The 24,995-nt window shown below is 39.1% G+C and overlaps 1 protein-coding gene across 26 annotated transcripts in view; it reads left to right on the top strand.

Annotated features, from left to right (window-relative positions):
- DMD (dystrophin) overlaps positions 1-24,995 on the top strand; it is a 2,035,724-nt gene that overhangs the window by 1,603,725 nt on the left and 407,004 nt on the right. For 25 of the 26 annotated variants that reach the window (XM_039486264.1, XM_039486496.1, XM_039486317.1 and 22 more), the window contains 2 exons: positions 4,770-4,981; positions 12,578-12,732. In XM_039486264.1, the coding sequence (XP_039342198.1) occupies positions 4,770-4,981; positions 12,578-12,732 (367 nt within the window). Of the gene's footprint in view, positions 1-20; positions 37-4,769; positions 4,982-12,577; positions 12,733-24,995 lie in introns of those variants that run through there. The other variant, XM_039486457.1, reaches the window with a different exon arrangement.

Here is a 24,995-nt window from a genome sequence, read left to right as displayed (position 1 = left end):
GACTGGAAGAGTAAAGCAGCCCAGGTTTTCAGATAGGTGAGATCTCCCCTGCCTGCTCTGTAGCTTGGTAGTAGGTAAAGGCTTGGGGAAACGCCGTATGCTGTGGGGAAACAAACACTTGTAAATAAAGCACGTGGTACTGAACTTGCTACTGGTGGTGTGAGGACTGTTTACAGCAAGCAATCCAGGGTGAGGGAGTCCAGCCCTGTGACACTGAGCTCATACTTTTAAAATAATTTTTAATGTTATTTAGCTCTCAGACCTCCTTTTGTCACCCATCCTATAACAGCATAGCTCTTCCTCTGTTGTGTTTTACTTTACTGAAGGTGTTTGATTCAGGGCTGGAGGTGGATAATCAAACTCCCATTGTATTTCTTCAAAACTCAGATAAATCCCTGGAACAATTGACTCACGGGTTATTGATTTTTTAATTCCACCTATGCACAGATCTCTAGACCTTATTCCCATGGTTGAACTCTTCATGCTCTCAGATTAGGGTCACTGGATGTGGAAAGAACTCATTTTCCCCTCCACTGAATCCCATATGTTCATTGTAACCTGCAGGAGCTTATGAGACGGAGGTAGGCAGAAATGACCCTTACTGGGCCCGAGGCAGAATGCTAGATGCCTCCCCTATCTTCTTCCTGCTGTTCAGCTGCACTTCAAAGAAAATATACTAAGTATTTTCTTTTTTTCCCCCCACAAATTCCCTCTTCCAGCCAGGGGAAACCTTTCATAGAGTGATCTTATGCCTTCAGACAAAAACCCAATATGGTTACAGAAGCCTTTTAAAATACTTTAAAAATAATCTACTTTGAAGGGAACCTTTAAAGAAGGGTCTGTTGGCTAATATTTTTGAAAAGATTTTGCAGTTCTCTGATCCTCCTCATCTGAAATAGCTAGCTCAGTGGTTCCTGGGTAGTAAAGTCTCTGATACAGAGCTGATCCCTACATGTTTTTGTAGAATGTGTGAGCATTGTGAGTGGAGTGTGACAGGGCCTGTTCCCCTTTTATTTGTGATCTCCTCACTTCTGTCTTCTGTTCACTCTGGGCTCCCCTTTACACTGCCGTCACTCCTTGGCCTCCTCACACACTATCTATTCTTGCACCACACCTTCACAATGATAACACCATGTTCCCCTTCCCACCCACCCAGAAATTCCTTTCTGTTCATTCCTTCAAGTGGTCTGGCAGGGTGTGCTTCCACCTGGTGGATTTGAGATGGTAGACCATGTTTGTACCAGGTGGAACCAATCATCTTACACATTCTGGTACCAGCTCTGATCTGACCCATCCACAAGTTGGAAAAGGTGTTCCAAATGCTTATTGTTTGGCATATACCTAATAAAGGTGTAGTCAACATTCCCCTTCTCTTTAACAAAGAAGATTCAACTACAGCAGTGGTTCTTAACCAGTGGTACGTGTACCCTTATGGATACACAAAGGTCTTCTAGGGGATACATCAACTCATCTAGATATTTGCCTAGTTTTAGAACAGGCTACATAAAAAGCACCAGCAAAGGCAGTACAAACGAAAATTTCATACAGACAGAATGAGAAAGTAAGCAATTTTTCAATAACAGTGTGCTGTGACACTTTGGTATTTTTATGTCTGATTTTGCAAGCAAGTTGTTTTTAAGTGAGGTGAAACTTTGGGGTACACAAGACTAATCCAGACTACTGTACCACTTTCAGGAATCTGATTGAGATTCACTGGACTAGAGAGTACGAATGTATAAATAGGAGAGAAACAAACTCTGAGGAGGCATGTTTATTTGCTTACACACTGAGTGGTTTAAATGAGAGCCAAAGGTGAAATCTTGAACAAGTTCAGCTAAAAGGAATTGCCTTTCCTCATTCAAAAGATTTTTTTTTTAAATGTCCACATTCAAATGAAAGCATCAATTATCATGTGTAAACTTTCTGTGGTGAATGGATGTTTTTTGTGTACTGCTTTTGGGTTACTCTGTAATAATTCAGTGATGCCTGAATTACAAAGGTCCCCTTTACTTCCTCTTTAATGAACTATCTCTGAAACCTTTTTGACTGCTAGTATTTTATTTGTCACATATGGTATTTAATGAGCTGAAGACTAGCTCAGAAGAGCCAGATGAGTGATCTAAATGTCACAAGTGTTTATCCCACATTTAAATGTTTTCTTTTCTGAGATTAGAGAGTGACCCAATGCATCAAACTGAAATATTTTGCATAGCTTTAAATTGTTTGTTTAGATAATAATTTAAAGAGACTCCATTACCTGAACTCTCTCTGACTCTCAAGCTCTGATGTAATAAGGCATGCACCATTAAGAATCTTTTCTTTTGGGTGTGATAACTTATTCCTGATAAAACAAAATAATAGAGCTGTTTTGAAAAAAATGTTGTTTTCTGAAGAAGAAAAATAAAGACTTCTTGGCAAAAAATTGAAAACTGAAATATTCTGGCCAAAAATATTTTGAGGTACCTCCTAGGGGTTGAGGTTTGGGTGTTTATGTTCCCAGTCTCCTCTACAGATTAGATCCCTGGCTGGACTACGTTTCTCATGCTGAACCCCAGCCAGGGAGCCTGGCCCACAGAGGAGAATGGGGACATGAACACTGAACCACAGTTCCTATGAGACGTGGCAACATATCCAAATAAATACATTTTGATTTTCAATTGTTTGGTTTTGGGACAAAAACGTGGTGAGCAGATACAATAGCTAATAATAGCCCACCTTAATTGATTATTCTCATTATAGTTAGTATGCCAACACCCATTTTTTTATGTTCTCTGTGTGTATATATATCTTCCTACTGTATTTTCCACAGCATGCATCCAATTAAGTGGGCTTTAGCCCATGAAAGCTTATGCTCAAATAAATGTGTTAGTCTCTAAGGTGCCACAAGTACTCCTCGTTCTTTTTACCTGTAGGTAGCAACCCAAATGTGGTGTAGCCTTTAAATACTACTCATTTCAAGTTGGATAGTTTAATATGCTCCAAATCTTGGCTTGCACAAATTATGTAATTTGTGTTACTGCTCTTTCCCTCCTCCTCACAGCCTTAGCCAATCCTTGGTTCATCCTCTGGTTGTACCTGGTCTCTTTTGGATTCTATTTTGTTATTTACATTATCTTCCCCTACTTCCTCCCTCTCATGTACTCAGTCATTCCTTTTCCCACATCCACTCATTTTCTGTCTTCTCCTCCAGGCTGGAGCAAGGGATGCTGAGAGGATCTTCTTCCCCTTCTCCAAGCCTGGTGGAATTCACAGGAGGATTTACAACCCTTCTTCCCAGGGCTTTGGAGCAGAGTCCAGAGCTAGAGCCCGGAGCAGCTCCAGAGCAGTGGAGCTGCAGGTTTTTGCCTGGAGCTGGAGTGGAGCCAGAGCACAGCTCCAAAACCTTGCTTTTTCCAAGCTAAAGGAGAGGCACTCCTGGGAGGATTTTCACTTTACATGTTTGTGATTGCTTTCCTCTAGCCCAGAGAGGCAATGCCTTTGTGGAATCAACCCTATCATGGGTGCTCTGCTGGCAACGTCCTCCATCTGATGGTGCCTTTGCCTTCAGACCATTCAGGAAATTCTCAACCCACCAAGAGAAGGTGGCCTCTGACTTTTAACCAGGGCCGGCTCCAGACCCCAGCGCACCAAGTAGGCGTGTGGGGCGGCATTGTCCTGGCAGAGCGGCATTTGGCTCTGGCGGACCTTCCACAGTTACGCCTGCGGGAGGTCCACCGGAGCCCCAGAACGAGCGGTCCTCCCGCAGGCATGACTGCGGAGGGTCCCCTCTTCCTGCGGCTCCGCTTGAGCTCCCGCAGGCATGACTGCGGCGGGTGCGCTGGTCCCGCGGCTCGGACGGAGCTCCCGCAGGCATGCCTGCAGATGCTCCACCGGAGCCGCGGGACCACGGGACCGTCCGCAGGCACTTCTGCCCCGGCCGCGGGACTGGGGAAGGGCGGCGCGAGCGGCGCAGCGCACCGCCCTGCTTGGGGCGGCGGAATTTCTAGAGCTGCCCCTGCTTTTAACTATAATGGGGACAGCCTTTGGGAAAAATACTAAGAGGCCTGGCTCTGTGCTAGTTTTAAGCAATACAGATTTCTTATTAACAAAGCACAGCACAATTTTGTTTTCAAAGCTTTGCATATTTTAGGGTTAGGTCTCTGTGTCACATCACCAGGAAATTTCCTGGTGCCTTTGTGGGCCAGTCTGACCTCGGCCAAACCTTGTTATCATAGCTTTCAATTATCATTAGCCTTTTCAGAACTACATTTCCCCCCAAATAAGGACACATCTAATCCTTATTCTAATAACTAACATGAAGATGTGAGAAGGTTTTTTGTGAACAGCCATGCACTCTATCAATGTTTGTCTTACCTGGTCAAGAAAGTATAACATAACCATTTATTACCACTTGTAATTAATCTTAAAATGAAGGATAAGATTATAGAAGTCCCCATAGGACATCTCATCAAAATGCTAGCTTGATTTGGCTTGATATGAATGAAGGAGAACTGTTTCTTTCTCATCAGGGTGACCCTGTTTGAGTATTCTTTACATTGTTATTGAGACAAAAAGCTGACATTTCTGGCTACATGTGCATCAGGACCCACGCTGTGTACCATACTGTGCCCTACCAACCGTTATTTGTTCTCTTTTAATAAACCAAATTTAGTTACAGATGAAAATTGTTGTTTGCAATGAGAAATATTACTTACATATTTCAATAACTGCTTTTTAAAAAAATCATATTGTATGTCTTTTTTTTTTTTTTTGCATTTGTTTTTCACCAGTTGAAAAGATCCAGAGCCAGTGGGACGAAGTACAGGGACACCTTCAAAGCCGCAGGCAACAGCTACATGAAATGTTAAAGGATTCAACACAATGGTTGGAAGCCAAACAAGAAGCTGAGCAGGTTCTAGAACGGGCCAAAGTCAAGCTTGAGTCATGGAAGGAAATTTCTTACACTGTGGAAGCTCTGAAAAAGCAGAACACCGAACTTAAGGTTATTATTGAAGATAGAGAATTTATTGAAATGTCTGATGAAAACATTTCTACTTGATTTGAGTAGTTGACTGATGAAAAAAGACTTTCAAGATTGGGTAACTCAGACCAAAAAATGTAGCCACAAACCAGGTGATTCCCCAGCCCAAATACTCCCTCCACTCCTGCTAATAAATAAATAAATAAATAAATTCTATTGGCTTCTAAATTCTAAAAATGACATCACATAAATAGGTCCTAATTAGCAGAGAGACCAAAGGCTGGGTGATACCAGAGAATGCTCTTTCACCAGTCACTCTTTGAACTGCTGCTAACTAGTTGTACCTGTTCTTTTGGGGCAGTAGGCAAAGTGTTTTTGTTGTTGTTGTTTTATGTCTTTTAGCTGTATATTTCAGGGTAGGCCAGGGCTGGTTCTAGCAATATTCCCATAAATAAGTATAGAGAATATCTGCTCAAACTGGTAGTATCTAGCTTTCTGGTAAAAGCTTAACCACCTTCCCCACCCCCACCCCACACCTTTTAAATTGTTCCAGTCCACATAAATAGAAGATTTCACATTCCAGAAATGTCAGTCTAATTAACATTAACATCCATTGTTTTCAATCAATCTCTCCCATCCTATACTTATGAAGTACATAAACACTGGCTTTTAATTTGCCCTGTGGAAGTATGAAAACACCAGAAATCCTTCATTTTCTTGTTTGTTTTAGGGCTAGTAACTGGTTAAATTTTCTCATCTGAGATTCGGCCTTAAGGGTCATTGCCTGAGATGGATGGATTATTATAAATAAAGGCAATCACTCACTAATGTATTGGAAAGAATTAGAGATTATGTACACTACTGTCATTCAGCAGATAGGAGAGACATTTGTCATTGTCTCGTTCTTGAGATAGAATGCTGGCTTCTGACCAGTGTTTGGCTTACAAATAAACCTCAAAGTACGTTTCTTAACTGCAAAGGTGTAAGGGAGGAGGGAAAAGTTAGTTGAACAAATTGTGTGAACAAGTTCTTAAGTAATTTTTTTTTAACATTCTCCACCTCAAATACAAAGTACGCATGCAATTAAGACTAATGGAAACAGCTATTTTACAAATAGAGTGCCACATTTTTCATTTCTTACCAGCACCTCCTGCTATTAGACTTACAAGAATTACTTTTATAAGACGTTTACATATCTTAATACAAAATTTAATTTAAATACTTCCTTTACAGGACTCTGCCCTTAGAATATAAATCTTTAACTCAAACTGGTAAATGCAAAACTGTAATATCTATATGAAAATTACAAAATATATGTACCTATAGGTGTTTGTGCATATATTTATGTATAAATAGAACTTGATGAGAAAACTGTTCCGGCCCTGCAATCATTTTTGATATTTCAGATTGTTTCTCTGTTCCAAGTCAGGATGAAACATGAGACCTTTGTCTCTCTCTTTTTGGGGTAAAATTTCCAATGTTCCTCACCACTTCCTCCCCAAGAATAGCCCAGTAGTGAGCCAGGATGCAAGACACCCAAATTCTAGGCCCTCCTTTGAATATTCAGTGGGATGTTCTGGGCTGCTGGTTTCTCTCTCTCTTTCTCTCTCTCTCGTTTTGGCCAGAAATTCCATCCTGGACTTGAGAAAACTTTAAGTTCAAGATTAAAGTTTTTCATCAACATTGATGCATTACAACTAAAAGTTTGGTTGATGAATCGGCATATTCTGATGGAAAATTTGTTTTGTCAAAAAATTCCCAACCAGCTCTGTATCCATGAGTGTATGAGAGAACATCTAATAATCTCATCCATTCCTTCAATAAAACAAAAAAGAGAAAAATTCCACTATTGCTAGATGTGAATCCAAACCTGGACCTTGAATAATGCTGAAATTTGGAGCATTCAGTGTCCAGACCTGGAACTAAATTTTGCATCTTGACCCCTATCTACAAATGTTATAAAATGTATTATAGTTTCTTTATGAAAATCTGTCAGATCATCAAACCCGCAGTTGGGTCTTGCTATACTTTGTGCTCCCCACATGCTGATATAATTGCCTGAGGCTTTACCACCTCAGGCAGTGCCAATCACCTCAGTCTACTTTCATTTTCTTGGTTTTGCTTGTCCTCCTTCCTACAAGTGAAAGGAAATTCACCTCTGGCTGAGAGAGGGTCATTCTGTTCCCTTCCCCCTTTTTTTCTCCCTTTCCCGCTCCCTGTCCCCCCCGCCCCACCGTCCCCCATCTTTACATATGAAATCTCTGTCTGCCTTGTGATTCCTATTGTGTCAAATCCTGCATACAAGCCTCTCAGATGTGACAGCAGTAGCTGTTTTGTGCTTGGCTGAGCTAAGTGTACATGAATTCAAAAGAAAATTGAAATCTTGTTTGAACTTAGCTGATTTTTAGATTTCTTTCATAAAATAGCATCTGAATTAAAGGATCTAGAAATAGAGCTGGTCTTCAAAATGAATGCTTTCAAGTCTTCTGTGTCCTAACATGCCCCTTTTTTTGATATCCTATGCCTGAGTGTTTTTAGGGTATACACAATCTCTTGTGTTTGCAGTTTTAATAGATTCATTATTCTTTACCCTCAGCATGATTCAAATTACTGTTTCGGTGCATTCACGTACGGGAAAATAGGCAGCCAAGTCTGGGACAGACCCAGACCCCCCCAGAGTGAAGATCCATCCAGTCCAGATCTATGAGGAGTTTGGTGTCACGGAGTCTGGTCAGCAAGAGTTCCCCCCTGGCTCAGCTGTCCCATTTCTTGGGCATGATCCAAAGTCCACCGAAATCAATGGTAACAGCCATTGATGGAGCTCTCCTCCATGAATTCATCTAGTTCTTTTTTGAGCCCTGTTAGTGTCTTGGCCTTCACAACATCCTCTGGCAGAGTTCCACAGGTTGACTGTGTGTTATATGAAGAAATACTTCCTTTTGTTTGTTTTAAACCTGCTGCCTATTAATTTCCTAGTTCCTGTGTTATGAGAAGGAGTAAATAACACTTCCTTATTTACTTTATCCATATCAGTCATGATTTTAGACCTCAGTTATACCCACCCCAGTCATCTCTTTTTCAAGCTGAAAAGCCCCAGTCTTATTAACCTCTGCTCATATGGAAGCTTTTCCATACCCCTCATAATTTTTGTTGTATTTTTCTGTACCTTTTCCAATTCCAGTATATCTTTTTTTGGTGCACGCAGTATTCAAGATGTGGGAGTACCATGCAGTTATATAGAGAGAATGATATTGTCTGTCTTTTTATCTATCCCTTCCTTAACATTGTTACCTTTTTTTGACTGCTGCTGCACACTGAGTAGATATTTTCAGAGAACTATCCACAATAACTCCAAGATCTTTCTTGAGTGGTAACAACTAATGGTGATGTCAGCCTCTTGCAGGGTTTCAGCAACAGCCTTTTGTGGGGCGAGGGAGGCAGGGTTCCAGTGACCCCAACCTGGGGTCGGGGAGGTTCTTGGGCAGGTGGCTCGGGCCAGCCCCGTGTCAGGGAGGGTTCAGGCCAGCCCTGCACGATGTCCCATTTTACCTTTGAGAAATATGATCACCCTAATCTTCAGAGAGAGGGCCAATGTGTGGGAGGGCAGGTAGTGCCCAGGCTATTCCCCTACCTGCCCACTTCCAATTCACCTGTGCAGGAAATGTAGTAGCAGTTCCACTGAGGCCGCTCTCGTACCAGGGACACACCAGCAAAGTAGCCTTATCCTCCCTTACTCCCTGCACAGTGCCTCACGCAAGGGACAGTCTTGCCTTTAGTCACATACTGTGTGCAACAGTTACCTTGTCACTTGCTTTATAATGTCACCCTTAACTGTTTTGCTGCCGCCTAATATTCCAGATATGGACCAACTACATAAGGTGAAAGAAATATACTCTTAGTCTTGTTTTATGGATTATACCAGAGTTCACAATGTACAATTCTAAGTGCAGTGGACTATTATAGGGCTGATGCCTGCAGCTGCACAAAACTGGAACAGAGGACCAGTGATGAATGGTTATACCTCATAGACCAGCTAACTAGGTGATAACATCGAGAGAAGGGGTGGGCAGTGGGTCTGCTTTTCCAGACCTGGGTTATATAAATATTTAATGCAGAAAGTGACATGCTCCAAATTGTATGGTGCTGTACATACATATTGCTGTATCTGTGCACAGTTTGTTTTATTCCAGTGGGTAATGCATGGATAGAAAGAAAGGCCCAGTCTCATTTCCTTACTTGTTTTTAATTAAGGACCCTTAATTACCTAGACTTAACCACTAATAACATAGCAAGTAGTGTCTTCTAATTAAATAAAATTAAAAATATAAATAAGCAGCATGATTAATGCGCATCCCTAACCCTTTAAGCCTGTTAATAAAGTCAGCAAATTCAAGAGATGACACAGATGAAATAAGAAGAATGCTTTACAAATGTCATAATGAAATTAAGGTAATAAAGCACTTTGAATACTTTTTTGTTTCTACTTATTCCAAAGTAATGGAAGAGAAATGGGGCCTGAAAGTAAAAGAGAAAAAAAAGAAGAAAGAAATCCATTAGTTTAATTATACAAATTCATTACATCAAGTCATGTAAGACAGAAAATAATGGGACTCTATTAGGTTGGACAATAAACCTTTCACTGTAACACTTTTCTCTCCGTCCCTTTGAAAAGTATAGAGTAGGAGCAATGACTTAAGCATGCACTCTTCAAAGTTGTTGAAAAGATTAAATACTCATTTCCAGTAAACTGGAAAAATGCAAATTGTTTCCTCAAACAGAATCCCCTGTACTCTTCATTTATGTTCTGAATGATATTGTTCTTTGGTAATGTCAGGAATTTAATAGATTAGTCTTGAAGTTAATGGTGAGAATCGACACTTTGGAAGTAGCATTGTAATGGGTCTGTCAGCATTTTCATTAAAAAGCCTTCTTTGGAGGGGTTTATAAGGTCATTTAAATTCACAGAGGACTAGCAAACGGTACACATTTTCCAAGTGAAGGTTTACAGGCCATTAGTCCACAATGTGGACAGACTGTTTTGGTAATTTTTGTATCTATAAAGCAAATGTAAATTATTCTACTACAATATTTTTGGTTGGAATACAGCAACTATGTATGTATGATAGCTAGTGCTTTATAACATTGTTCTACTGGAAAAATTATTTTCCAAAAAGAATAAAGTATGTGCACGGTGAAATTCTTACAAATGTACAATAGATGGACAAAGTCTGCTGCAAAAATGAAAAAAAAAAAAGCCACACATAAGATAGCTAAAGAACAATTACAAATAATAACAATAAGCCCAGGCGAGAGCGTAGTTAAAGTATGGTCTGAGCTTTGGAGTAGCTCCACTAACTGAGGCTGCCCATGGGATTTGCCAGAGCAGCAGGTATCTGGCTGCCTTGGCTGTGTCTTCTCCCCAGCGAATGCCACCTGTGTTTGGGGATACAGTAGTAGTACTGTAGTAGAATTGTAGTAGTGTTTGGTGCTATGCTCTGGGTAACATAAGTGGAAGCAGGTAAGACCCGGGGCTGAATCCAGCCCACAGTATTTAAAATTATGAGGTATTCTGTCTTCTTGACAATACATAGTCATGAGTGAGTGAATTAAAAAAAAATGCCCAGGCATTCAGTTGTTTCGGATAACATTGAAAAGTAGCCTGAACCATCATTCATCCTTCAATACAACTTTTTGAAGGTTTAAAAAACAAATTATTAGGCTCCTCTTCCCCATAGCTACCAGCCACAGCCTTTTACTTGTTTACCTGTGCAAACCAAGTTCTCTTTGTGGAGGCAGGTAGTTAAGTTGTTGTCCTTCTGGTTTCTAAGGACAGATCACCTTCAGGATAGCAGGAGGTAGTAATCTCTCACCTGGCCAAGGTAGCTTCTCTGCTGCTCTGAAATGCAGAAGTTAGATAAAGAGAGATCTCCTGTTTTCCTGAATTTTATAATCTTATGACACCCTTTGAGTCTTATCTTATAGAGACATCCCAAATGCCAGTATACCTTAAAGAAATAAGAGAACCTCTCCTAACAGGCAACATATTGGATCCCACTTGAAGTAGTGCAAAGACTACTTCCTTTAGAGGAACCCTGGCATGAGGGCCACATCCTGTAATTCTCCTCTTCCCAAGTCAGAGGGACATACAGTGCTCAAAGCAGCTAAGAGGAGGTACAGCTTTTTTTCTGTGGATGGAAGAAGCTAGCCCCAGTAGGGACTCCCTTAATGGTTCAGATAAGTATCAAAACTTTTGTAAGCTTATCCAGAATGAACCTGCAAACTTTAAAGTGAGCAATCTCTACACTCTGTTTGTTGTTTGTTTATTTAACTTGACATTCAGACTTCTTTCCATCACGCATCAATCTTGACAAAATAGCTTACTTATGATTAGCTTTGTGTGAAGACTCTATTAGTTTAATCAAAACCAGATGTCACCATGAACATCACTTTGGGGGAAGGGAAAATCTATATTCCTGAAGCTTTTTTCCTATTTGAAAAGGAAGTCAAGCCTCACTTTTCATTTTCTGCAGAAAGTTTCAAATTTATACAGCCAGCTACTGATTCTAATAATCCTTCCATTAGAGATTTTGGCGAATTATAACGTACTTTTGCACTCACATTGTCAAAGATGGTTGGTAACCTATAGATTTGACTTGCCCTAAGAGCTGATCATCTGTATTGTTAATGCTGTTTGATTACAAATAATGGAGGAGACATGGATGCACACAGTGTTTTACAGATGTTGGTTATGACAAGCAGACAAACAGGAAAAGCATATGGAATTTGGTTCCCCATTGCAACCAATGCTCCAATCTCCTGGTCTGCTTTTCTAACGAGGAAAGAATTGTTAATTAGCAGGTCTAGATACAAATTAAAATGAACACAGAATTATGTTCAAAATTGAAAATGCTTTCTTAAAACTATTTCCAGAAAAATTGGGAAAGGTAATTGGCATTATAATAACTTACTGTTAGGTTTAACAATATTCTAGTATTTTGATATATGCAAGTTTAGTACTGATCCAGTAGATGGCACTAATTACATAAACAAATCATTCTTAATAAAGTGAAAAAATTCAACAGGCGTGTTATTTGTCCAAGCTTTGGAGTTATGTCACGTTCTTTAAAAAAAAAAAAAAAAAAAAAAGGCCTGGCAGTATGTTCTTTTACTATGTTCTTTTTCCTATCTCCCCAGCATAATGAATTCACCATCACAGAGACAAAAATAGTCAGCATACACAATAATTTATTCAACTATTTATTTCTGAGAAAAGAGCTATTATGATTCCATTCACTAGTGTACCAATTTCGGCTGCCACATTTTATCTTACACTGAAAATTTTGTTGGTTAGTCCTGTCATTTGCTTGTTGGTAGTACTGCAGTCCTCTTGTGTCCCATAACTTAAAAAAAAAAAATTCTGGCCCTAACAATCAGCAGATGTGACAGATGCTGTTTCTGTTATTACCAGCAACCAGAAGATTCTCTCTCTCTCTTTTTTTTTTTAAATCATGAAAGTTTTAAAGGTTTAAAAGTTCATCTACTTTTTGAATATTCAAGGTATATTTTTAAGGGAAGGTGAGATTCATTCTTTTATTTGTTTGTTTTTTCCCCCTCTAGCAATTTTCAAAAGAGCTGCGGCAGTGGCAAATACATGTGGATGTGGCGAATGACATGGCACTTAAGCTTCTCCGTGATTATTCAACAGATGACACCAGAAAAGTAGAACTGATGACAGATAACATTAATACCAGTTGGGCTACCATTAATAAGAGGTACAATACCATTTCTAGCACTAACGTTGTTAAGCTTCACTGAATTGCATTGATCTACTTTAACATTTAATGTAGTGATTAGGTGGCAAAATGGAAGGGAGGTCCCCAAAGAAGCCAGTGACCCCAACTGTTTTTTTCCGTAGATGCTGATCTTTTAAATGACATTTGAGGGCAGCCACTCTGACATGAAACATTAGCATTTACCAGTTTTAAACTGCTTTTACATATTAACCAATTTTCTAATTAACTTTAGTTCATTGTGTTTCATAAAGTTCCACAGATATTTAAAGTAAGAAGGGTTTTTTTTAGTTTTGTAACTACTATCTCAGCATCTTAATCTCTAGATAACTGTAGACAGTGCCATAAATTGAACATGAAAATGACACATCCTACTGAAACATAATTCACAGTAGAAGCATTATACTATATCTGTGAGAAGAATCTACAGCCAAGATTTTTTTTATAAGATTAGATTGTTGATTAAACCATTCAGGATTACATTTTGTAGTCTCTCAATGTTTGGTATAGATACCAGTTCATTACTAAAAGCTATGTTTATAGGCTGCGACTAAGTGTGAATCATCCAGTATAAAATCGATACAAGAATTTTTTTGGAGGATAAAAATGATTTTATTTAAAGGGGTAAAACTCAGATTAGGAGGTTTATATTGCTGTACATTAAATGGGATACATAAAAAATTAAGTTGGAGTTACTTTAACTGGTTTAATATCTAGGATTAAATGTTATCTCTTATAACCAAAACCAAAACTGAATGAGTTTTTAAAATGTTTTTAATTTAAGTTCATGAACAAGGTCAGCAAAGAAAACTTAGTTAAATATGCAACAAATTCAGGGAATTTGCTTGCATAGTAAAAGCTACTTAAATCAGCAGTGACTAGAGGAATTCATTCCCTTTTTCTCTTTACTGCTTTTTTAATTAATTTGGTATTCATATGCCTCCACAACAGTTCATTTTAACAGCATTTCTGTTGCAGCAGAACTATTCCCACTTTAGCTCTAGTTGAAGCACAAAAAAAGATAGTATCAGTGTTCTCTAAGCAGCATAGTAATCTGAAAGGTTTGCTGGGGAGAAGTACCATAGCTAATACATACCATGTATTTTAAAAGTAAAAAGAATTTCTGTGGGCATTTCTGACCTTATTGTTGATGACAGCCCTTTTCCCGAAAAGAGACATGTCTTGTGATAGATGTGCTCTGAGAAAGCTGTAAAACCATACAACTTGGTCTCATTATCTCCCTCGTGTTTGGGGGGTGCTTGGGACTCCATGAGAAGGGCTAGATGTCTCAGGTTCAGTCCAGAAAAGGAGGAAGTGAAGTTGGTAGGTGATGGGGAAGCAAATGGAAGAATTGGAGGGGATTGTGTCAGTGCTCTGAATTAGGAAATTCTCACACTTGTGACAGACTCACAATTCTGAGGTCTTGCTTGATCCAGGGCTGCTACTGAATGCTCAGGTAGCAGCTGTAGCCAAGAGTCCTTTTGACAAGCAGAGGTTTAAAAAAAAAAAAAAAGACTGGTGTGACCACTTCTTTCGGTGGCATCAATGCCCCTGGCCGTAAGACTAGACTACTGTAGCATGATTTACATATAGCTGCACCATGAGACTACTCAGAAGCTGAAGGTAGCACAGAATGTGGTTGTCCACTTACACAATGGAGCTTTGTGTTGAGCACATAAGTGCTGTGGTATGAGAGCTGCGTGGATGGTTGGCTGGTTTCTGAATGCAGTTCTAGCTCTTGCTTTTAGCCTATGAAGACCTAAATGGTTTAGTACCAGGCAACTTGACCATCGCTTTCACATAGGGTGACCAGACAGCAAGTGTGAAAAATCAGGACGGGGGATGGGGGTAATAGAAAGCCCCAAATATCGGAACTGTCTTTATAAAATCAGAACATCTGGTCTCCCTACTTTCACAATGTGAGATTACTAGTTTAAAGGTGAAAAGATAGGATTACAAAACAAAATCAATACATAAAAATAACAATTAGGCACAAATTTCCAAATGTGGAGGGTCCCTGAAACAACGGAATTGCCATGGCTCCAGTGTGCGGAGACAGCAAACTACTAAGGAATTGTAAATTGTTAGCTCCTCATGGCAGAGACCCAATATGCAATCTCTTACATATCTGTAATGGAGCTAGCCCATAGCTCACTGTAGATAAATTATTGTATAACAAAATTTTCCCGCTTATATTAAAATAAAGCTATCTAGCTTACAAAGTCAACATTTCAACTTTAGGAAGTGTCAGAGGGCAGAATTAAACATACAGAGGCTTCTCTAAATGTGGTATTTCCTAGCTTTCAAGTATGCCACTTTGCAACCTAAACATCTTTTAATTTAATGTAATTTAATTTTTGTGTACAATTTCCCTTGTTTTTAAGTTTAAAAAATGTTGTTATATGCAACTATAACAACCACTGTAATGGTGTTCGGCTCAGCTCCACCTGTGTTAGATGTCAAAATGAAATACCAATCACAGTAGATTGTACAGATGTTCAAAATATAATACTGCATATTTTGTTGGGCTTTGATAGGCTTCTCAGGCATGGCTCCCTTCAGGGGAGACAGGCCTGCCCTACACCCATGAGCTGAATGGGATCAAGCCCCAGGCAGATGCCTTGGGGCAGGGCTCCAGCTCCCAGAGTCATGTGGCATCAGAATCTCAGCTTTTGTTTTTTAAAAATATTGCTTCCAACCTTCATGGTTGTGAAGAAAATCTGGAAAATGTGAGCCAAGTATAACTGATATGACAATGTCTGCCTGAATTAACAGACAGTCTCTACCAGAGGGATGAGCAACAACCACTAGAGCATGAGCTTTCAAATACCTGTAAATCAGAACAGATATTAGCAGCTGTTAAACCGAATTAAGAATGTGACATAAGGGGGTTTCACCAATTTGACTGAATAGATTTAGACACCAGTTTAGTTAAATTAGTGCAATTTTTGTATGTAATCAGGGCTATAGGTAACCTAAATATAAGTTTCAGAGTAGCAGCTGTGTTAGTCTGTATTCGCAAAAAGAACAGGAGTACTTGTGGCACCTTAGAGACTAACAAATTTATTTCAGCAGTAGCCTACAAAAGCTTATGCTGAAATAAATTTGTTAGTCTCTAAGGTGCCATAAGTGTAATTTCTGCTTCCCCAATAATAATAATAATAATAATAATATGAAGTTTGCATAGGGTAGGGTGACCAGACAGCAAGTGTGAAAAATTGGGATGAGGCAGGGGGCAATAGGAACCTACATAAGAAAAAGACCCCAAAATCGGGACTATCCCTATAAAATCAGGATATCTGATCATCCTAGCATAGGGGGGAGGTCTGCAAGTCTATCCTGCAGGCAAGGATCCCAGCTTTGTGATGGACTTTTAGTGTTCCAGTGCACGGGCTGAGAAATCCTCTGTTATATGGATCATTTAGTCTTTTACCTGACCCCAACCCTCCCTTGGGCTGGGAACTCAAGGCAAAAGAAGCATGGAAAATACTCCAGCCACTCCACTGTCTGTATCATATTTCCACAGCTTTGTTTTTAATAGGGAATCCCCTTAAAGGGGGATTCGGGGCTGCATAATTCCTGTCATCAAGGGGAAGGAACACAGGGCCTGCACTCAGATGGTCTTAACCTTCTCCCAATCTCTCAGGATCCTTGACCTATTATATGGGGTGGCAAACCCTGCCCATCTTTAAAAGCACAATTGGCAAAACCCCACAGAGATTTCCTTCTATTAGCTCTGTCGTGGGAGGGGCGAATGGAGCTCTATATCACTAAATGTCAGTTCCGCTGCAGAAAATCATCAGATTTGTTCAGTACATTAAGCAGTTTATAAGCACTGGAGTTTTTTCCTTTTTCAGATTGTTGCATGGAGCAAAATAAGAACAGCTATATTTTTTTAGGGTAGGGGCATAATTTACTTTGGGAATACAAAGGTGAAGAATATGCTATTTCTCCATCACTGGCCTCCCAAAGGGCTAAATTCTCTAATCAGGTGCATGTGCATTGATTTCATGTTTTTTTTTCTGAAGAAACTGTTTTAGGGATAAAGTATAGGTCTTGTGAGTCAGTGAGCTGATATTGGCTTAGGAATTTATCTAAAAAAATAAGAGTCCTGGATTAGTCTAATTGCACTTTAGGGATATTTAAGTCAACACTTCTATATTCAAGCTCTCATAAAATGCCTGAACAACAAGGGAAAATGCACCATCTGCAAATTTTTGATTTATTTTGCTTTGAATCTTTATTTTAACTGAGAGGTTATTACCATCTAAAATGCATTTTCATAGGGAAAGAAAAAAGAAGTAAAAAACGAATGGTTGGTATTGCTTTGAGTTGTTTTCTACAAAGCTAACATTTATGGCAACATTGCGTGTCAGTGTGAATGATGTCAGCCACCCTGTCCACGAACCATAGGTCGATAAAACAAGAAACAGGCAAGCACCAGTAAAATTGCTACTCTGTCTGCTGGTGATAGTTCTGCCAAAGCAAGCACTTCACTCATTAAGGCAACATCTGCCAGTTTGTATTTTGTTTTGCTTAGCTAGATTTGCAACTGATTGCTGTGTGTTTACACTTTGCTTTACCATGTTGTTTTATAACATTGAACCGTAATGAAAATGACATTCTGACTCTTGTAATAGTCAATTTTGTTAGCATTTGATGGGTGCTTCCCTTTTGACTAACTTGTTTTTTGGTAGTAGCTGAAAAGATGCACTAGCAGCATATGTGCTGATTAGTTGGGCAAGAGCTAGGTTGACTTGTAAACATGTGTCTTCCTCTTCTCTTTCAGAGCATTAACTATCCCAGAAATAACTGTATTATTTACTAAGAGGCAATTAAGGAGAAAGTGGTCTGGGCTCCCTGAATTAGCAACAACAAATCAAGCAACTGAACTAAAATATACTCTTGAAAAAAAGGTGGAATGTAGGGAACAACCACCAAAAATATTCTGGATGTAAAAATGCATATTACAGTATGTAAGGGTGTTTCTTGAGTATTCTCTCAGCCTCAAAAATGAATTAGGCTAATTTCCTTCACTGCTTTTTTATTTGTTTGGACATTAATATAGGCTCTGATTCTGTATTTAACTTTAAGCACATTTCTTCTCTAGCGATCCATTCAAGCATGTGCTTTTCTTTAAGTTCCATCAGTTTCAGTGGGAAGTTAAGCAGATGCTTATGTTTGCTGAATTGGGGCCCAAGTGAGGAAATTAGTTACACTTCATCAGCATTGGAGTTACTCAGAAGATACAGTAGAAACAACACTTTCCTACTGAGTTAGAGCTCTGTACATCTGTAATGCATCACATATCTTCAAATGTATGTCTCTTCCAGATGATCATGCATCTAGGTTTTGTGGAAGTCTGGCAAATTAGGCAGTGGTGTTAAACATCCTGGCCCACTTCAGATGCTTTTCTGACCCGTATGACAGAGTCTGCAGAATGAAGTGAAAAGCTTCCGTCCAAAATAAAGTAACTTTCTAGCCTAGCCCTTATCCAAAACCAATGCACAGTTGTCATCTTTAGTCTGCAGACAGCTTGGAACAACAGTTCTAAGAGATGTCTGCTGTCACTCTTCATCTCCATAGAGTTGTTAACTCTTATAAACTTTAAAAGCTAGATTTTCAAATAAATTAGGTGCACAAGTGTGCATCAAATTTGCACAATTACCTGATTGTGCATGTAAATTGTGCAATTGCATGTGCAAATAGCCAAACAAAAGGCAGAAATACAAAAAGCAGCATACACATTTTTTCATCTACTGATGCTGAATATGACTGTAAAGTGAAGTTACTGCATAAGATCCATACTCTAATCTTGCTCTTCTCTCATTGTTAGCAGTGGGAGGTCTGTTGTGGATCAAGAACATATATAGTCGTAACTGGTAAACTTGGCCTTTATATAATTCAAACTGTAATTTAGTCCTCTTCACAAAGTGGGTTTGAAACCCCTGCTTAACAGGTCCTCAGAAGTCAGATGTGTGAAATATCTTGGCTTGTGCATTGCTGCTCCCTAGAGATGATACTAACGAGCCTTCTCTTTGAGGCACTTTGGGTGAATCGTCAGGTGGTCCGTGGGCTGATCTAAGGATGCACTGTAAGATGGTTGCTTTTAATATTTTGGTTTTAGCCTTAAGAATTACTCATCCTATAAGACTTGATTAATTTTCCTGCATAACAGCTAACTGTTAAGTGACTTGCCTGTCCATATTGTCAAGGCTCAATAAATAGTCTTCTTAAAAAAAATAATAAAAAAAAGTCTGAATGTAGTGCTCATGAAAAGAGTTTGTGTGATAGCAAGGGTTACTGAAGTCTTATATTTAGCCTCAGGACAAATATAACATAGGCTGAGTCTATGCAAACTTCCCCGTGTCATCTGGTCTAAAGACTGGTCTAAAGGGACCTTCTTGAGAGATAAGAGAGTACTTAATTACTGGCAAAAATCACAACTTTTTGGCAGTTTCCACAGAAGCCAAGGATAATTTGCCAGGCATATTGGCATCTGGCTAGTTATCTGCTGAAAAATGGATGGAATCTATCACACTGATTTCATATAGGACCCCAACTGCCATCAGGTGGTGAAAGTGTTTAGTTTCTCTTGACTTGTCTTAGAGATATTATTTTCTCATTAAAAACAAACAGCATTTCAGGCCATAGCCCCTTCTGAAACTGCCTCAGCAGAATCCATTCCTTATGTCAGTGAAAGAATTCACATTTATATTAAAATGCCTATTGAACTTTCTGTGCACAAATAGAAGAGCCAGCCCCACCCTTAAATCATCAACAAACCAATTTACACGTGAAATTATTTGATTTATACCAAAGAATCAGGATTGGTCTCAGTAGCTAAAGACCTTTGGGGAGCCAGCACTGAAGACAGTATTTCATTGCTGAATTTAGACCTGGAGGAATGAGGACACAGTGCACTCGGGGGAGGGAGCAGAACTGGGCGGGAAGAGGTGGAGCAGGGGTGGGAAGAGGCGGGACAGGGCTGGGGCCTTGGGGGAAGGAGTGGAGTGGGGGTGGGGCCTGGGAGCAAGCCGGAGGTCAAGCACCCCCCGACTCTTTGGAAAGTCAGCGCCTGTGATCATGATATTACATCCAGGATTAAGTTAAGGAACAACAAGTCGATAAACCAATACGTTTCTTCTAAGAGCTAATCTAGCATGGTTGGCTAGTAATATTATTTGAATAAGAGGAACAGAGAAAGGTTAGAAAACATTTAAGCCAGTGCTCTTTACTGAAACGTTGGAAGCCGAAGGTTGATTCCGGGTCCTTATTCCTGTCTCTTTAAGCAATAGGCTCTAAAAATGCTTTGCAGGCAGATTGCGTAGCTTTTTTGGTGTAGCTTCTTGTGCAGTCCGAAAGTGACCCTCCACCATATTTTCAAATAAAGATGATTCCCTTTGGAATCTGTCCAGTGGTACCGGACAGGTTCCAAAGGGAATCCTCTTTATTAGGAAAAGGATATATGTGGCATGAGAGCCTCAAGCCTTTGAGGTTTAAAATGTGGGTATCTTTTAAGCTTCCTAAGGGATCAGAGATAAAAGTATTCTTAGTTTTCTTGATTCCATTCTACAACTATTACTTTTTGAAAATACAGGACAGTTAGGCTTTAAAAAAGATATTTAAAAGAGCTATGTGCTGGCAGGATTTTAGATGCTCTGAGATCAAGTGAGTTATTCCAATAAATAACCTGCTACATTATCCCCTCTTAAAAACAACAACAACAACATAAAACCTACAGAACCTTTTTACTGATCATGGACTGTAAGGAAGATATGGTGAAAAGTCCTTTTATTTGCTTGCTTGTTTTCACAGTTTGGTATTGCAGGTTTTTTTTACAGTGGATGGCAGAATAGCTCTGTTCGATGAAAGACAGGCTTACCTGGCTTCATTGGAACACACGCTAGTATCAAATATAATTCATTCAAACTCTCCTGCTGTGATATTAATTCTCTTTCCATTGTTATTTTGTCTCACTTGTGCCCTTAGAAATGAGCGGAGTTGATAGTAATTTTGGCAGGATATTGAAAAAGATAGTTCAATTTTTTTAAAATAGCCAAAGTTTCTAAAAAGTAGGGGAGCTTGAAAGTCATAACCAGCTTGCACACAGCCACACTTCTATCTCCACACGATGCTAGATTCACAGTAAATTAACTCCCTCTGCCAGCACAGACACTGAAGTAAGTGGACCGTAAATCTGTAACTTCCTCTCTTTATGCCAAGAGAACCTCAGGTGCCCAATGCTTCCCAAAATGTTTTTGGCATTGGCTGGGAAAGACAAGTCCAGGGCACTCAGGACGGGTTTTGATTTACCACTTTGCCTGCAGTGGCCATGGTCTTGGAACTTTTCTGGAGTTCCGTGGGGAATTAAAACAATTTAACTCCAAGGGAAATCTCAAGATAGGCCAGCAGCAGTAATATAATCTGCCCTCTGGCAAGGTGAATTCCTCATGTGGTATAAGGAGCCTTGCAAGCCCAGGGAGGGCTATCATGCCAGTTTAGTAGACAAAACTGTAGACTAGAACAGCATGCTCCTATATATATCTTTTACTGCTCCCAAAGACATCAGTTTACATGGGTGTCAGATTAGTCCATGTAAATACAAACTAATTGAGCCCTTAAGCACATATGCCAACAAGTGTTATTCTTAATGTCATTGCTTTTTCAACTTGTATGGCCACAGGTGTGATAGTGAGTTTTTTGGTCCTTTTTGGTAAATTCAGCTGATTTAAACACGTTTTTTTTATTGTATCATTAATGTGAATGGTTTCATTACAGAATAGAATGGAGGGAAACACTACTTTGTAAACATGCCTTTAGCATCCAATACAGAGAGCAAAGGAGTTATTAAAAAAAATAAAAGTAGTTACCCGTAGAAGACCATTCCTTTCAGCCATGACTGTTTGTATTTTGTTTTCATATTTTCTCATTTCTTGTTTTTACTTCGGCCTTTAGTGAAAGAAAATGCTGCAATTTTGTCCCTATTTACCAAATGCTAAACTCTATTAATGGTTTTCCTATGGAAATATTGCAGATAGAGTGCTCAAAGTCCATCATAACTCTAGATTTTGCTGATATATTCATGCATGTGTAATACTTTTGCACATATGGACTGATTAGCTTTCAGAAATTGGTTGAGGACAGTTAGAATTTAAAGTACCTGCTGTAGCATAACCCAATCAAACAATAATAATAGTTAATGGAATAAAACTGTTAAAGAAGGACAGTTTCATGCACTAACCTCATAAAACATAAAAGTGACACAGCTCAAGCTTTTAACAAACTAATTTCAATGGAATATTTTATGTTTAAAATCTCACTCTTTTGCATACAAATATGTGGGGATTTTATGAGGAGTGGAGTAGTAAAAAGTCGTCAGTTGATTTTTGTTCCGAGCCTTTCTGAAAATTCAACCCAATGGGTAGTTTTTAGTCTTAAGAGTAAGATTTTCACAAGCTCTCAGCATTGTCCTATGGGCCAATATAGACTGTTGACTTTGTGGGAACAAAGATCAGTGTTGAGTGCCTTTTGAAAATCTCACCCTAAACAAATGTTACTGTGAGTCTGTGGGATAAATTAAACTTTGTCATGTCTGTAACAAGTGATTATGGTCCTGAGCCAAAGCCCACTGCAATAAATGAGTCTCTTCCCATTTCCGCCTTAGTGGGTTTAGGATCAAGCTCTAAGCCTTCTAAAATAACTAAATGAAGGAAATTAACAAATGCGGTTGGCCAGTCAAGTGTCAACAGGGATGAATTTGACCTGGTGTAAATTTTCTCTTGGGTTATTATGATTGTAATAACCTGTTGTGTTTTGTTCTTTTTTTAATGTGTAATATTTTTTACAAAATGTAATGTCAGTGGAAGATTGACAGCTCTGATGCCTGATTATTTTTAGCTTCAGAACAGTTACAGCATGGGCATGGCAAGCTTCTCTCCACTGGCTTGTCAACCACATTTAAAATTGGGCAGGTAATTCATTCTGTCCATTAAATCCTGGGAGGGTCTCTGCAGAAATTGCCAGCAGCAGTGTTAATTTTGGTAGCGTTCTTTTTTCTTTCAAATTGGAAACCTGTCAACTAGGTACTGAGTTTGGATCACAAGTTATTTTATGCAGGCAATCAGTCATCAGATGGCAACAACTTTAAGTTGGGCCGGAAAGAAATCAGTGACACAGAGGTGAAAGGTTCCCTCTCTCTTATTATCAATCCCCTGCTCTATGCACAGTCCCTGAGCAAATAACAAAAAAACCCAGAAGAGTACATTCGTGATCTGTCGCAAAATGTTAATAAGTGGAAAATTGAGAGGAAAAATGTGGTTAAACCGGTAAGTCTCAGAGGAAGAACTTTTATAACACGTCTGATACATAATAAAGGAAAAACTCCAGCAAGGAAAAGAGGAGCTGCTGTAAAGGAATAGCTCAGTGGTTCATGTAGTGTGGGCAAAGTGTTCATCCTGTTGCAGTGTTCTGTACCAGAAACATAAGAAGAAAGCAAAATAACCCATACTGTGCCCCATAGCAATTGTAATGGAGAGAGATTTCTTCATAATCTCATCTGCTGATCGCTTTATGCTCTGAAACATAAGAACTGGTATCTCTTGAAATTGTTACCCTAGCTAGTTTATCTTTTCTTAGATTCTTTTCTCATTCAGTATATGTAACTAGTCCTATTTTGAATTCTGATGATTTTTTTGCCTCACTAATATCCTGTGGCATTGAATTACCCAGGTTAATTTTATACTGAGCACAAAAGTATTTCGTTTTTATCCATGGATGTGTGTTGCCTTCTCATTTTTGAGTTCCTTTTTCCACTTGCCCCAGGGTGCATGGTAGAAAGAAGCCTCTTGGAATGACCTCCCTCTGCAGTGTGTCATGCTCCCCTTACCCCTTTCCTCCTTTCTGTATGTTTCTTGTGTTTCCTCTCAAATATTTTATATTATTGTATTATTTTTGTCATTTACTTCAACGAAACCAATGCATTTTTGCAGCAACAACAAAGATGTTTCATGAGAACCTACTTTATTCTAACCCTTGACAGTGTAATCTCATTTTTATTTAAAATAAAACAACCCTAAATTATCAGTATCCTTTGAGTCTCCTAGTGCATTCCGAGTAGACTGATTTTTTTTCTGTTTTAATTCATAAATTCTTTGGAGGAAGAATTGACTATTGTTATATAGTTTTAATCTCACAGTGCCCTAAGCCTGATCCAAAGCTCAGGGCAGTATGGGATTAAAACTATATACCATGGTAGTCAATCTGAATCTTTTCATTGACTTCAGTGGTACTTACAATTAATTATTAATAGCTGGCCATCACAATATTCTGGGCCATATTCTGGCCACAGGAGATGGCATTTATATGTCCCTTTGGCAGTTGATTCTCAAGCTCCACAGTGGGCATTTGTTCAACAAGGGTGTAGACAATTGTACCAGCACTGCCCAGCCTCATGGTTTATCGTACAACAGAGGCTGCAGAAGGGAGGCATTGACTCAGCATATCCCATATCTGCCTTGGCCCATATCCTTTTTGCCCAGTGCTTGCCCCAAATATCTTCAGCACTAGCAGTGATTTTTGCCACTTGTCACTACTGCGTCCTTCCTTCTTGGTGAGCTTTCCATGTTGGGAGCCCTGTCCAAGTAGAAGCCAGAACAAACTCAAGCTGATTCCAGCCCTGTTCATAATTCTTATTAATTGGTCCTCTTATGAAATGTCTTTCCTCATCATCCCACTTCTCTTTTGAAACCTTTATTTGCACCTTATTTTCTAGTTCTCAGATATCTTTTTTGAGATGAGATGACCAAACTGAAATAATATTAGGGGTGAGGATGTACCATTGATGCATATTGAGACTATTATTATTCTGGTCGTCATTACTCTTCTTAGTATAGTCTAACATCTAAGTCTTCTCTAGGGCTGCTGCTGCACAATGAAGTCTTCATTAAGCAGTTGATTCTTAAATAAGTTTTTCCTGTGAGGTTACCACTAATTCAGAACCCATTAGTGTGTACAAGTAGTTTAAATTGTTCCTTCCAGTGTTCATTACTTTGCACTTGTCTATGTTGAATTTTCTGCTATCATGTTGCTCGATTACCTAGTTTCATTTGGTCTTTCTGGAGTTACTCACAGTTCTTCCTGGATTTGACTAATGTAAATAAAAGTGTGTCATCAGCAAATTTGCCACGTGACTCTTTATTGCCTTTTCCAGATGGTTAATCAATATATTGAACAATACTTTGTAC

This window comes from Mauremys reevesii, linkage group 1 (genome assembly GCF_016161935.1).
Source record: "Mauremys reevesii isolate NIE-2019 linkage group 1, ASM1616193v1, whole genome shotgun sequence".
Lineage (NCBI taxonomy): Eukaryota > Metazoa > Chordata > Testudines > Geoemydidae > Mauremys > Mauremys reevesii.
This window is presented reverse-complemented; position numbering and strand designations above follow the sequence as displayed.